General features: G+C 38.9%; 1 protein-coding gene across 3 annotated transcripts in view; it reads right to left on the reverse strand.

Annotated features, from left to right (window-relative positions):
• Positions 1 to 14,370, reverse strand: part of LOC126458064 (nucleolar MIF4G domain-containing protein 1-like) — a 127,854-nt gene that overhangs the window by 77,463 nt on the left and 36,021 nt on the right. For all 3 annotated transcript variants that reach the window (XM_050094864.1, XM_050094863.1, XM_050094865.1), the window contains exons 4-5: positions 3,534 to 3,696; positions 1,436 to 1,557 (exon numbers count right to left, since the gene is read on the reverse strand). In XM_050094864.1, coding sequence (XP_049950821.1) covers positions 1,436 to 1,557; positions 3,534 to 3,696 — 285 coding nt within the window. The remainder of the gene's footprint in view (positions 1 to 1,435; positions 1,558 to 3,533; positions 3,697 to 14,370) is intronic.

Raw genomic sequence — 14,370 nt, forward strand, 5'->3', positions numbered from 1 at the left:
CATCCAAGACATAGATATGGTCAGTTTCAATATGGCCTCCCTCTATGCTAGAGTCCTACTTTCGGAATCCATGCAACTAATGGGTAAAACATTTGATAATTACTGATCTCTTCATTCAGGCTCTAAAGTCAGTATGTATATTATCAGAGATAGGACAGCAATGGATAGTCAGTTATCAAATGATGTAGCAAACATCTGCATGGAATATTTGTAAGTAAAGGTACTAAAACCTACAAATTGCAAGCTCACAAATTTCTACTAATACGTATGTACACATGTTTGTGGTATTGCCACATGGAATGGAAAACATCATAACTTCATGGAACACTCAGACTTATTTATCCTAATATAAAATTCATGATGGAACATGAAAAAGAAAGCTGGCTTGCTGTCCTCAATGTATTAAATGTACACCCTACCTTAGAGTTGTATGGGTTGTAGATGTAGAAGAGTAGATAGATCCCTTGGTCATTGAGTACAGAAGATCCACACACACCAGTATTTACCTTTACACCTCTGTTGCCAGTCATCAAAACGAAGTGCTGTGGTAAGGATAGACAAGGACCGATTTGTCAAAGAACAATAACAACTACAAATGGTTTTCCAAAGAATTGTTGAGGAGGTGGGGGTGGGGGTGGGGGTGGGGTGGGGGGTGGGGGGAAGAGAGAGAGAGAGAGAGAGAGAGAGAGAGAGAGAGAGAGAGAGCATCCAATGGCCTTTCACTCTCATCAAGGAAAATTGGCTATGCAATAAAGAAGATGTAGGTTCACTAACCAATCCATCAAAACAGTCTGAGAGGTGTAACGAATGTCAGCAACACTGCAGAAAATCAGCTGGAACTGAGCACTGCTTGGTATACTGAAATAAGGTACAACCAATATTATGGCACAGGCTCCAATGTTCCACAGCAGCACAATTAAGGAAGCCATCAAAATAAAGATATCTGAAAACCTTACAAACAGGAGCAAAGGCCTCAATTTGAACAAGGTTTGGGAACTCATCTATTAAGCTCTCAGGAATCATTTGTTAGAGACACCAAATTCTGAGGGACTCTGCATTTCTCAGAATAATGGAGTGGATACAGGAAAAATGATGTCCATCAGAAGGCACAGTGGTAACCTGATGTTAAATTCAGTTGACACAACTCAATATCTCACAACTGGTCGGAGTACAGGTAGCAAGCACACAGAAGGCTACTGCTCAGAGTACCTGAAGATGATGAGTGGGTCAGTTGTCAAAATACTGTGTCTAATGAGGATAAGTCAGTTCGGCTAGAAACATAAAAATATTCATCTCACAGATCCTCTGTGTGTCGGTCTAAGTCTGAAATTACTGGAAAAGTTAATGACAGATACTGTTTGCACAACAGTTCCTTAAAAAATCCAACAGATCAAAGGAGGAACATTCAACAATTATTCCAAAATATTCCACTTACCTTAAAGTTGTACAGATGAGATATTATTAGCACTATATTGTCAAGTTGTTTGTCTTCAGTATCCTTTATTTCACTGCACAGTTCATGAAACCTTTTTACACTTGCTTGCAAGAAGTGTATACCTGCATGAATTAAGACTCCACATGAGTAAACTTTCAACTGTTTCACAATAATATAATGATACACGAAAGAATATTAGAGTACTCCCTACTCTCGATGCCTTTTCCCTCAGTCTGTCTCTCAGCAACCAAAAATTGCATTTTGGTAGCAGTTGAGCACGTTAAAATCAGTGTATTTTTTGTATAATAACATAAAGAATAAAATAAAGTAATTAACAATGACTGAAATTACTTAGATCATAATATGAGATGACTATTCTGCTTTGAAGGTTTTGTCATTTTATTTGTAATAGTTAAGGAATGTAACAGTTTTAGTTAATGCAGCCACCTCTTACTACACTTGTGTTCAGATTGACTGTGTGGTGCACCAGTGAATAGGAACAGTCAAAATGGCTAAATGGCTACATCAAAATGATGAACTGTTGTACCACATAGAAAAGGTTGAAAGGGTTAACTTGTTTCTGCCACAAAAGAATTCACAAGAGGGAGGACTCAAAAGCAACAGGAATTTTACAATTAAATATTTTATATTTCACAAAACATATAAAAACTTTTTTCACTTTCAAAATAGTGTCAATGCACTTGTCCCAACACTTGACTGACTAAGGCAAACAGTTTCTAAAGGCATGACTGTTCAATGGATCAGTTGGACGTACAGCTCTGGGATTTGGGACTGCAGCATGTTGTGTAAACTCCAAAATACTTCCTGAGGGCAACTGCTCAACATCTTCATGTGGCCATTATTCTGGAGTTTCCTTTGAAATAATTTCAGCACTTGAAGGTAATAAAGCTGTTTAACTGAGGTACCTTGGATACCATATTTAATGATGGACTATTACTAACAACTAAGAAAACAAACACTGTTTTCACATTGAGTCTCACATATTAAAATAAAGCTTTTCACCTTGTTTTGAGTCTGTTTCATAACATCTAGTATACACTAAGTGCTTTTTGTAGCAAGAGATTTTCATAAGATCCACAAAGCAATGAATATTTTCAGCTGAATTTGATATTAGTGCACTGTTCTGTCATGTCTGTAGAAGCAAAATTGCCAGACGTGGGAAAAACAAGTGCACAAACAAGTATTATGACCTAACACCTACCTATGGATGACAGTTGGTCAACTAATTCAAAACAGTATATGTAGAACCATCACAAAGGTGAACACACCTCTACTACCACTCCACCCAGAAGAAAAAGGAGCTTTTAGATCCCATCTCACATACTGTGTTTAACAACATCATATTTAGTAAAGATTACCCAATACTTTACAGAACCAAACTACAGGACGACGAAAAAAGTAAGTAATTGTCTTCTACTAATGGAATCAAAAAATGTAATTCACGATAACATATCCTACATCTTTCAAGCAATATTTCCAGTAAGTGAAATTTAACAAATGTATGCACTTTCTAAAAATGTTGACGGAAAGAAAGAGAAATAAGATCATTACCCACTTGAGTTTATATACACACACACACACACACACACACACACACACACACACAGATATATATATATATATATATATATATATATATATATATACATTATATATAAAAACAAAGATGAGGTGACTTACCGAACAAAAGCGCTGGCAGGTCGATAGACACACAAACAAACACAAACACACACACAAAATTCAAGCTTTCGCAACAAACTGTTGCCTCATCAGGAAAGAGGGAAGGAGAGGGGAAGACGAAAGGAAGTGGGTTTTAAGGGAGAGGGTAAGGAGTCATTCCAATCCCGGGAGCGGAAAGACTTACCTTAGGGGGAAAAAAGGACAGGTATACACTCGCACACACGCACATATCCATCCACACATACAGACACAAGCAGACATATTTAAAGACACACACACACACACACACACACACACACACACACACAGAGAGAGAGAGAGAGAGAGAGAGAGACAGCAAGACGATATTTTCAAAACAATCCACAGATATATGCAGAAGCTGGACAATGAAACGTACCTACTTCAGTATCCACATTGCTATGCAAAACAGCAACAAGCAATGCATGTTCCATAATCAGTCTTTCAGGTGTCCTTACTGGTACTACAAGTGATTCCATCAGCAATTCTGATAAAATTTTATTCATGTCATGTCTGCTGTTACTCATATACAACTGCTCCACCTGAAACAAACGTAATACAAGGGAACCTAATTAACAGATGAAAAAAATAATTAGGTATGTTCGTAATTTACACTGATGACATTTTCACAACCGGAAATGTGAAAATGCTATTTTTTATCTCTGCACAAGCGGCTAGAAAATCAAGTAAGTTTTATTTAACAGGCTGTAATCACAACAGTTCGTAATACATTTTCAGGAGGTGATGCCTCACAGCTCTTAAATATTTGAAAAATATCATATTATCACCTTGAGCGGCTCATAAAATACTTAATTATTGAACCAGTTTCAGTTGTCTTGCCACGATCAGGTTCAAAAAAGTATTCACAGTACTGCATTAGGTGAAATATACAATCATCATCATCATCATCATCAGGTGATAAAATGATGAATAATACACAGTCATCATATTATAATATTAATTACATCATCATCTCTAAAAATTGTGCTACGGGGTGTACATATTCATGTCAGATGCTCCTGTGTTGTACAAATCTTTTCACAGCATTAACATCACTTAAGGTTTTAAGCTGAAAAAGTACACTAGTGTATTGATGGATCACATTTAAATCACCTTAGGTTTGCTGATGACAGTGTACCATTTAGTGCTAGTGCAAATTAACATAAAAAATGTAAGGAATAGTTCATTAGGGTAAGTTTGAAAATAGGTCTGAAAATCAATAATAATAAGACAAAAATAATGTAAAATTAACATACTGAAAAAAAGTTGAGGCAGTTGAAACTCACAACTGGGTAAATAGCAAAGAGTACAAATGGTCTGGGGCACTCTTGTTAAAATAACCATGATTGTCAAATTTGAGAGTCCAATGAATACACAGTAAATTAAGTGTAAATAATCAGTTTTGATGTGAGACACGCGCTTTCACTAAGAAATCCATTCGGAAACTGAAAGAATGATGGACTGACCCACGTCGACAATAACTATGCAAGGCAGAAAAAAAAAGAAAAAAAATGTGGATCAGGGAAATATTGGAGTGGAAAACATTTAAGCGAATTGAAAATAAAATGGTGATTGGTGGCACACGTAACTGAGTGAATGGACAGCAGATGTACCTAAAACTTTTTAGCTAGATTTCCAGAGACAAGAAAAGACCAAGCTGACAACCTAATGTAAGATGGATACTTAACATTACAAAACTTGCAGGTACAACAGGACGTGAAGAGCTTAACATACGGAAAAGTCTAGCAGCAGCCTTAATCTAGCTGCATGTGTCAAATGACATTTGATGATAAAATATATCATATATTAGCACAGGTATAGTTTACTGACATATAACTGTTAATGCAGCCTACATTATTAGTTTCAGACAGCCATTCGTCTTTGTTAATGCAGTGTTTGATTAGTTCCATATCGCTGAAGAGTCTGCTCCACGATCGCACCTATGGAACATAAATGAACACAGTGTGTTTCGACAAATTAGTAACAGATTGAATTCGGCCAGAAATGGCCACGTAGTTAAATGTTAACCCCACTGTTGTTTGTAGAATGTTGTAACAATTTGTAATCACATATTCAGCATTGAGAAGGTCCAACTTCTTACTCTCGCCATTGCAATGTTCTCTCTTGAAATATTGTGTACGTAGGGCTTTCTGAATATGGTATATATGTAGGGCTGTCTTGATTTAGACCACTTCACTACTAGACAATGTCCTGTTCTTCGTGCAATAATCACGGGGGAATATCATCAAGTACTGTATACAGACTTCAAGAAGAATATAATAATTCCAATCCCAAAGAAAGCAGGTGTTGACAGATGTGAAAATTACCGAACTATCAGCTTAATAAGTCACAGCTGCAAAATACTAACACGAATTCTTTACAGACGAATGGAAAAACTAGTAGAAGCCAACCTCGGGGAAGATCAGTTTGGATTCCGTAGAAACACTGGAACACGTGAGGCAATACTGACCTTACGACTTATCTTAGAAGAAAGATTAAGGAAAGGCAAACCTACGTTTCTAGCATTTGTAGACTTAGAGAAAGCTTTTGACAATGTTGACTGGAATACTCTCTTTCAAATTCTAAAGGTGGCAGGGGTAAAATACAGGGAGCGAAAGGCTATTTACAATTTGTACAGAAACCAGATGGCAGTTATAAGAGTCGAGGGACATGAAAGGGAAGCAGCGGTTGGGAAGGGAGTAAGACAGGGTTGTAGCCTCTCCCCGATGTTGTTCAATCTGTATATTGAGCAAGCAGTAAAGGAAACAAAAGAAAATTTAGGAATAGGTATTAAAATTCATGGAGAAGAAATAAAAACTTTGAGGTTCGCCGATGACATTGTAATTCTGTCAGAGACAGCAAAGGACTTGGAAGAGCAGTTGAATGGAATGGACAGTGTCTTGAAAGGAGGATATAAGATGAACATCAACAAAAGCAAAACAAGGATAATGGAATGTAGTCTAATTAAGTTGGGTGATGCTGAGGGAATTAGATTAGGAAATGAGACACTTAAAGTAGTAAAGGAGTTTTGCTATTTGGGGAGCAAAATAACTGATGATGGTCGAAGTAGAGAGGATATAAAATGTAGGCTGGCTATGGCAAGGAAAGCGTTTCTGAAGAAGAGAAATTTGTTAACATCCAGTATTGATTTAAGTGTCAGGAAGTCATTTCTGAAAGTATTCGTATGGAGTGTAGCCATGTATGGAAGTGAAACATGGACGATAAATAGCTTGGACAAGAAGAGAATAGAAGCTTTCGAAATGTGGTGCTACAGAAGAATGCTGAAGATTAGATGGGTAGATCACATAACTAATGAGGAAGTATTGAATAGGATTGGGGAGAAGAGAAGTTTGTGGCACAACTTGACCAGAAGAAGGGATCGGTTGGTAGGACATGTTCTGAGGCATCAAGGGATCACCAATTTAGTATTGGAGGGCAGCGTGGAGGGTAAAAATCGTAGAGGGAGACCAAGAGATGAATACACTAAGCAGATTCAGAAGGATGTAGGTTGCAGTAGGTACTGGGAGATGAAAAAGCTTGCACAGGATAGAGTAGCATGGAGAGCTGCATCAAACCAGTCTCAGGACTGAAGACCACAACAACAACAACAACAACAACAACAACTGTATACAGAATGCTTCATGATGATTGGATGTGTGTCCTGATCAGTCACATATGTAGCTCTCACTACTCATCACAAGAGTAAATTATCATGTACACTTGACTGCAAGTCAATGGAAGACTGTTCATTCACTTCAAAAGTGGGTCATGCACTGTACAAAGACTTGTTGAGCTTAAAAGTGTGGTCTTGATAAAGCATGTATATTATATCAGCCATGTTTCAATTATTAGAGAAATTGAGATCTGTTGTGATCCATCAAATAACTGTGAAAGGAGTGCCTCCAAAAGAGGCAGTATCAGTGTGTGGATTAACATACTATTATGTGGACACAAAGACCTACATTTCACTGTGGCTATTTATGTCTGCAGAGATAACATGCTTTGTGACATGTTCATGTTTACGCTAATGCAACAGGTGGAGATTTTATTCTTCATGATGGCATGGCTCAGCCACATAGGGATCTTCTCATCAATGAATATCTTTAGGCAGAAGCAATCCAGGATTCAGGGTTTTCAGCATGAACTCACAATCCTTATTTGATAGAGTATGTACCAGATGGTCTTGGCCCTCTTGCAGAGACTCTTGCTGTAGAAAAATATCTGCAAGATTTGTATTTACTGTCACAGGGAGGTTCCTTTCACCACAATTTAGGTATACTTAAGATACAGAACCACAGCTAAGACAATCAGGTGATCCAATGCCATTTCGTGTGGAGCACTGTCCAAATCAAGTTTAGTAAAGAAGCACAAAATCATCACAAGTAAAATACTATCAGTATGCAGCAGGTTATGCTTAGTGTAATAATTACTAGAGGCCTGTGCAAATAATTCCACAGCAAATCAAAAGACAAACAAAAACAAAGAAGGTAGAAGCTGAGCTGTAGCGGCTAATCATTGAAGAGATTCAACCATGTCACAGGTCCAAAGAGCCTGGCCAACATAAGCTTTTACTGGACAATAACATTTAACAGTATTTTTGAATCAATGAATACAATCTTGACACATGGGACAAATTCTGTACAGAAATAACACAAAATTTCTTATGTCAACCACAATTAGGTGGGGAGACAACTGGAACACTGAGCCAAGCATCAGGGTATAGCTATATTGTTGTATCTGCAAAGTTTTTGGTACTGTGCCATAGATGTGGTGAAAGCCAGTAAAAGTTTCAGATGAGACACGCAGTTGACTGAAAACTTAAATCATGGGTCAACTTGTTGTGCAGTGCAATGCAAAACTATAGCTGACCGGAAACTTATGTTTTGATTCATATGGTGGGGCAAATGCACACACGAGGCATAAAAATCACTAATAACGCCTAATTCAATTAGGTGAAACTGGTGTGGTTAAACAATAATAAAAATTCCAGTCGCAAAGAGACAAAACATTTATTCTTATCTACAAGGCAAATGTCACTGATTACCCATAAAAATAAGGGAAAACAAATGAGGCAATGATTTCTGGAGAAGAGACCGTCACAGACAGGAATCCTCCATGGACAACAGTTGCCAAGAGATTGTAAAAACACACTGACATCATCATCATCATCATCATCATCAGGACCAGTAGTAGTAGTAGCAGCAGCACCAGCACCACCACCACTACTGGCTTGGGCTCTAGTCAATTCCGTAGCTCACTTTTTCAATGACGCTTGATATCCATCATCAAAAGTGGAAGGAAACTATATTTTCTGAGCAGATGGTTTTACTTGAACCATATCTACAACAACCTGGTATTTATACTGTAATGGCAATTACTATGACTTATGCAGATTATCCAATTTGTCATTTTTCCAATATATAGACATAATGTAATCACTGGGTGGAAATTCTTTCTTGCATCACAAGACTGAAAACCTCCACTTCAGACGGGTCGAGTCACTCCAATAAATTCTTGCACAAAGGACAACTAGGGGTGAATGTTCATAACTGAACAAACTATTTATTCTTCTGTCATTGACAAGTTTCACTCTACAGTCAAAACATCCGTACCCAGTAATTCAACCAATGTAAGAAGAGGAGAATCTTCTGATTTGGGAGAAATTGCTTACAGGATTTCACAAGGCTCAATCTTTGGTCCACTATTGTTTCTCGTGTATGTAAATGACATTTCATCTAATATACAACAGGCACAACTAGTTCTCTTTTCAGGTAGTACTAGTATTGTAATAAATTCAAATATACTTACAGCAGTAAAAGAAATAGTAAGCAATGTTATTAAAAATATTAGTGTATGGTTTTCTGCAAATGGTCTTATTTAAAAATCACACAACATATTCATTTCTGGGCATCTTGAGGTACTACACCAAATGTAAGTGTAACATGTGGTGAGAAAATAATAAGTAGATTGGAAACTTCAAACATTTTAGGTTTCCACATTGATGAGAATTTAAGTGGGGAAAAGCACTTTGGAATTCCTAAAACAACTTCATTCAGCCACACATGTACTTCTAACCATTGCAAAACTTAGGGGGTGACAAGCCAGTAAGTTAACATATTCTGTGTATTTTCATTCAATAATGTTGTATGAAATAATGTTCTGAGGTGACTAATCTTTGTGAGAGTATGTCTTCGTTGCTCGAAGACGTACTGTAAGAATAATATGTGGTGCTCACACTTGATAATTTTGTAGACATTTTCTTAAAATAAATAATTTTCCTGCATTGGCTATTATTCAATTCAATTTTATTTTTAATTTGTGTACTTTGTTGTTTCAACTGTGCAGCCATTCTCGAGTAAAATTTTTAACCCATACTACATACGTGTCGGGTTACAGCAGTTTTCATGGGCATTCCACAGTTGTCGAGACTTATTCCTTAGAAGAAGGTTATCACAGATGTGGGGCCTTCGCAGTATATTTATCCTCACACGAAGTGTAAACGTATACGGTAGTTAAATAGGAACAACGATGTACAAAATTACAATCCCAGAAGAAAAATATTACATTCCTTAATCCACATTACGGCTGTCTTTAGAACAAAAGGGGTGCACAATGTCGCACCCAGTTTTTGATCACCTACCCAATAATAAGTTGCACAACAGAATAATTTCATTCTACATGTTAAAATTTTTTTAAAAAGTTCTACCAAGTAGGCTCAGAACAGAGTAAGTTAGCACTGGGCCGATTACCGGTATGTCAACAAAACGTACTGCCAATGCAACAAACGTCAAGAGTAGACAGAAACACAAGTGTTGCGGGTTCTACTTAACAAAGAACTGTGAGGTAATGCTACGTAACTCCACTGCTCAAGCACCGTTACAAAATCAAACATAGACAGAAAGAACCGAGCTCAGAGACCCCCAGAATAATTACTGAGTTACCACAGCAAGGCAAGGAGTGCTGACAGGTCGGATAAACGAGAGCAACTGTGCTCATACATTCAGAGGCAACATGTCACAGGTGTGCACTGGGCCCTTTAAATAGTGAGGCTTTCAGAGCACAAGACCATATTCTGTCACGCTGCCAGTCTGTCCACATAGTTAGAACAAGAGAGGATGACAGTCTACTGAGTTTCAGTTAAATCGTGACAAGCTGATCGATAACTGCCTGCCTACTGCCTGCTCGCTAACTTCGACACCGAGATGCAGCCAATCTGATGCGTACCACAGGTGTGGTCTGTCATTGCTGCCTACTAGGTCACTGAAGATGAGAAGACTGGTAAGTCGCCAGCCCTGTGGGGTCATTGTGGATGAGACTGGGGTGTGGCCAGTCCTCCTACATTACAGGTCATCGCGGATGATCCGCAAGCTGCCACCTTCACATTGACTGGGTATGGCACGTCTGTGCAACCTCCTGGCTTACTTATGAGCACCTGCGCCATCTCGGTCAAACCGTCGTGGATGACCGGGGCCTAGTTTTCACGATAACCAACATCCTGGACCGTGGTTGGCAGTGTCCATCTGAGTGCACGGGTGCTGTCTTTGAGAGTGCTGAAGTGGTGGATGCACTGGGTCTTCACAGAGTCTGTATGGACAGCACCTTTCTCACACCCCCACCAATGCCACCACCACAGCACGCAGTCACGGCACTAACCCGTGGGAGCAATGTGACACCACACTGACGAGGCATCGGCACTTCTTTGCAGCACGCACACCTGCATCCGGCCTCTGATCGTAGCTCTGGAGGCACTCACAATTCTGTACACTTTGCATGACAAATACATGTTATTACAGATACTGCTGTGTCACTGATGCATCTGGGCACGAAATGGACCGCTCCCCTACACTCTGTGCACGATCTCCTGTTCGCAAAATGACCTCAGCTTATCAGGTCACAAAATTCGTGTAAGAAAATAGCTGTGTCGCAGCATCGGTGCCAGAATTTTTTTCACCTCAAGACGCAAATGACAGTGAAGCTACATCTACAGCATCGACCGTTATCTAGCAGTGCCAGCACGATGTGGTCTGTCAAGTGAGGGTTTTCTTCACTGGTGGCCTTTTGAGTGTATATGTGTATCTGTAATGAGCCGTGTCAACTCACAGAGACATCAGTAGCACCCTTAAAATGTCATTTCTTAAACCACAAGAGCATTTGTCACTGTTTAAGGAGAATGTTACAGAAACTTATTTGACATCTGCATTAACATCATTTGTGGTTTCAACTGAAACAATTAGAAATGTTACCCATCGAGGAACAGTAGCAGATTGACTAGCTGCAAATGTAATTGCTGGGCACTTATCTATCAGGGCGTGAGTTGCCACGTACTAAGGTGGTGCCAATCACGTGCAGTACTTGTAGGCAATTGGGGCATGTGGCACAGGATTGCTCTGAGTCTCATTGGGCAATGATATGCCAGAAATTTTAGTGTGCAATTATTATGTATGTGTTGGAAGTGCAGTTTTTCTCTTTTTATTTTGTGTTGTTGTTAATGACAGTACCAAATTGCACAGAATGCCACAAACACATTCTGCTACTATGAGTGAGATTGTTGCCACTTTGAAAAAGCAGGTACACGTATTGTCAGGGTTAAATTCCCAACATCAGCAAGAGCTATGTAGGCATGTAGAAATTTTACAGGCTGTGGTTTAGCAGATAAAATAAGGGCCTAAGGAAGCCAAGACAGTAGTGTAGGTAGCCCCCCATCCCCTTCTTCTTTCAATCCTTTGACAGTTATGTTAGTAACACCTTTTCTGGCAAGTTAACAGAGGCTGTAATTGCATTCCCTGACAGTGTTAAGGCTACTGCCACAATGAGTGGTCAGTCACACAAGATTACTCTCTGTGTGGCTGATTTACAATTAGCAGGTGAAGTTCTCAGTAAGGCAGAAAGATACCAGCAGTTAACTGATAGGTTATCACAATGTTATCAGAAGCAAAACAGCACAAAGTTTTCCTAGGAAAAATTGAGTACCTTAACACAGAAAAATAGGGAATCAGTAGAAATATTTATGGACAAAACCTAGGGTATCCATGCACAGATGTATCAGATGACACAAAACACATAAAGTGCCCTCCGCCACACACCGTTGGGTGGCTTGCGGAGGATAAATGTAGATGTAGATGAACATGGAAGCATACAGAGTCTTGCTGAGAGGAGCTGAGAGTAGGGCTTTGGATGTTTTTCTACAGTGTCCACAAAGTCTGGATAGATAGGGAATTCTAATAAATATTCTATTTTCTATAAATATTAATAAATAAATAATAATAATCATAAAATTAATTCTAATAATTTTTTTTTCAGATTGAATGGTGGCTCTGACTAAAGAAGAACAAGTGGAGTTGATATTCTTAAGTGAAGGAGAAGGATTGTCATATCGCAAAATTGTGGAAGAATTTAACCTTCAACACTCTCATCATCGATCTATTTGTTTTACTGCCGTCAGGAAATTAAAATCACTGAGTTTAAAGAAACAGGCAGTGTGTTGGACAAGCCCTGGTCGGGATGATCAAAGACTTCACATGAAACGAAAGAGGCTGCCTTCAACAAGGTCTCTGCTGGCCCAAAGAAATTGCTTCATTGGACATCCACGGAGTTGGGTGTTCCAAGGTCAACCATCCACAAAATCTTGGCAGAGGAGAGGTTTCATCTGTACAAGTTACAGGTATTGCACAACTTAAAACAATCAAAATAGGGTGTGATCCATAGAAATGTTGGAACACGACTTATCTTAGAAGAAAGATTAAGAAAAGGCAAACCTACGTTTCTAGCATTTGTAGACTTAGAGAAAGCTTTTGACAACGTTAACTGGAATACTCTCTTTCAAATTCTGAAGGTGGCAGGGGTAAAATACAGGGAGCGAAAGGCTATTTACAATTTGTACAGAAACCAGATGGCAGTTATAAGAGTCGAGGGACATGAAAGGGAAGCAGTGGTTGGGAAAGGAGTGAGAAAGGGTTGTAGCCTCTCCCCGATGTTATTCAATCTGTATATTGAGCAAGCAGTAAAGGAAACAAAAGAAAAATTCGGAGTAGGTATTAAAATTCATGGAGAAGAAGTAAAAACTTTGAGTTTCGCCGATGACATTGTAATTCTGTCAGAGACAGCAAAGGACTTGGAAGAGCAGTTGAACAGAATGGACAGTGTCTTGAAAGGAGGATATAAGATGAACATCAACAAAAGCAAAACAAGGATAATGGAATGTAGTCAAATTAAATCGGGTGATGCTGAGGGGATTAGATTAGGAAATGAGACACTTAAAGTAGTAAAGGAGTTTTGCTATTTAGGGAGTAAAATAACTGATGATGGTCGAAGTAGAGAGGATATAAAATGTAGACTGGCAATGGCAAGGAAATCGTTTCTGAAGAAGAGAAATTTGTTAACATCGAGTATAGATTTAAGTGTCAGGAAGTCGTTTCTGAAAGTATTTGTATGGAGTGTAGGCATGTATGGAAGTGAAACATGGACGATAACCAGTTTGGACAAGAAGAGAATAGAAGCTTTCGAAATGTGGTGCTACAGAAGAATGCTGAAGATAAGGTGGGTAGATCACGTAACTAATGAGGTGGTGTTGAATAGGATTGGGGAGAAGAGAAGTTTGTGGCACAACTTGACTAGAAGAAGGGATCGGTTGGTAGGACATGTTTTGAGGCATCAAGGGATCACAAATTTAGCATTGGAGGGCAGCGTGGAGGGTAAAAATCGTAGAGGGAGACCAAGAGATCAATACACTAAGCAGATTCAGAAGGATGTAGGTTGCAGTAGGTACTGGGAGATGAAGAAGCTTGCACAGGATAGAGTAGCATGGAGAGCTGCATCCAACCAGTCTCAGGACTGAAGACCACAACAACACATGTGTGAATAGTTTTCAGATAACTTGGATGAAAATATCAATTTTTACTAAAGACTGTGTGTTGTTCTGTGATGAAGCTGTGTTTTACATGAATGGTGAAGTGAACATACAAAATCTTCGACACTGGTCTCAAGGCAATCCACCAGATTGGATGAGTCCATCCAAAAGGACTGCGAAAAGGTGATAGTATGGTGTGACTTGTGGAAAGCTCATGTGCTATGACTTTTCTTCTTTGATGAACATGTAACGGGCGAGACTTATCTGAACATGCTGAGAGACAAATTGATGCCTTAAATTGAGCATCTGAGTGAGGGACTTCCAAACTGGTTTCAGCAGGATGGGGCCCCTGCCCATTTTGCTGCAGCTG

The sequence above is a fragment of the Schistocerca serialis genome, chromosome 2, assembly GCF_023864345.2.
Source record: "Schistocerca serialis cubense isolate TAMUIC-IGC-003099 chromosome 2, iqSchSeri2.2, whole genome shotgun sequence".
Taxonomy (NCBI): domain Eukaryota; kingdom Metazoa; phylum Arthropoda; class Insecta; order Orthoptera; family Acrididae; genus Schistocerca; species Schistocerca serialis.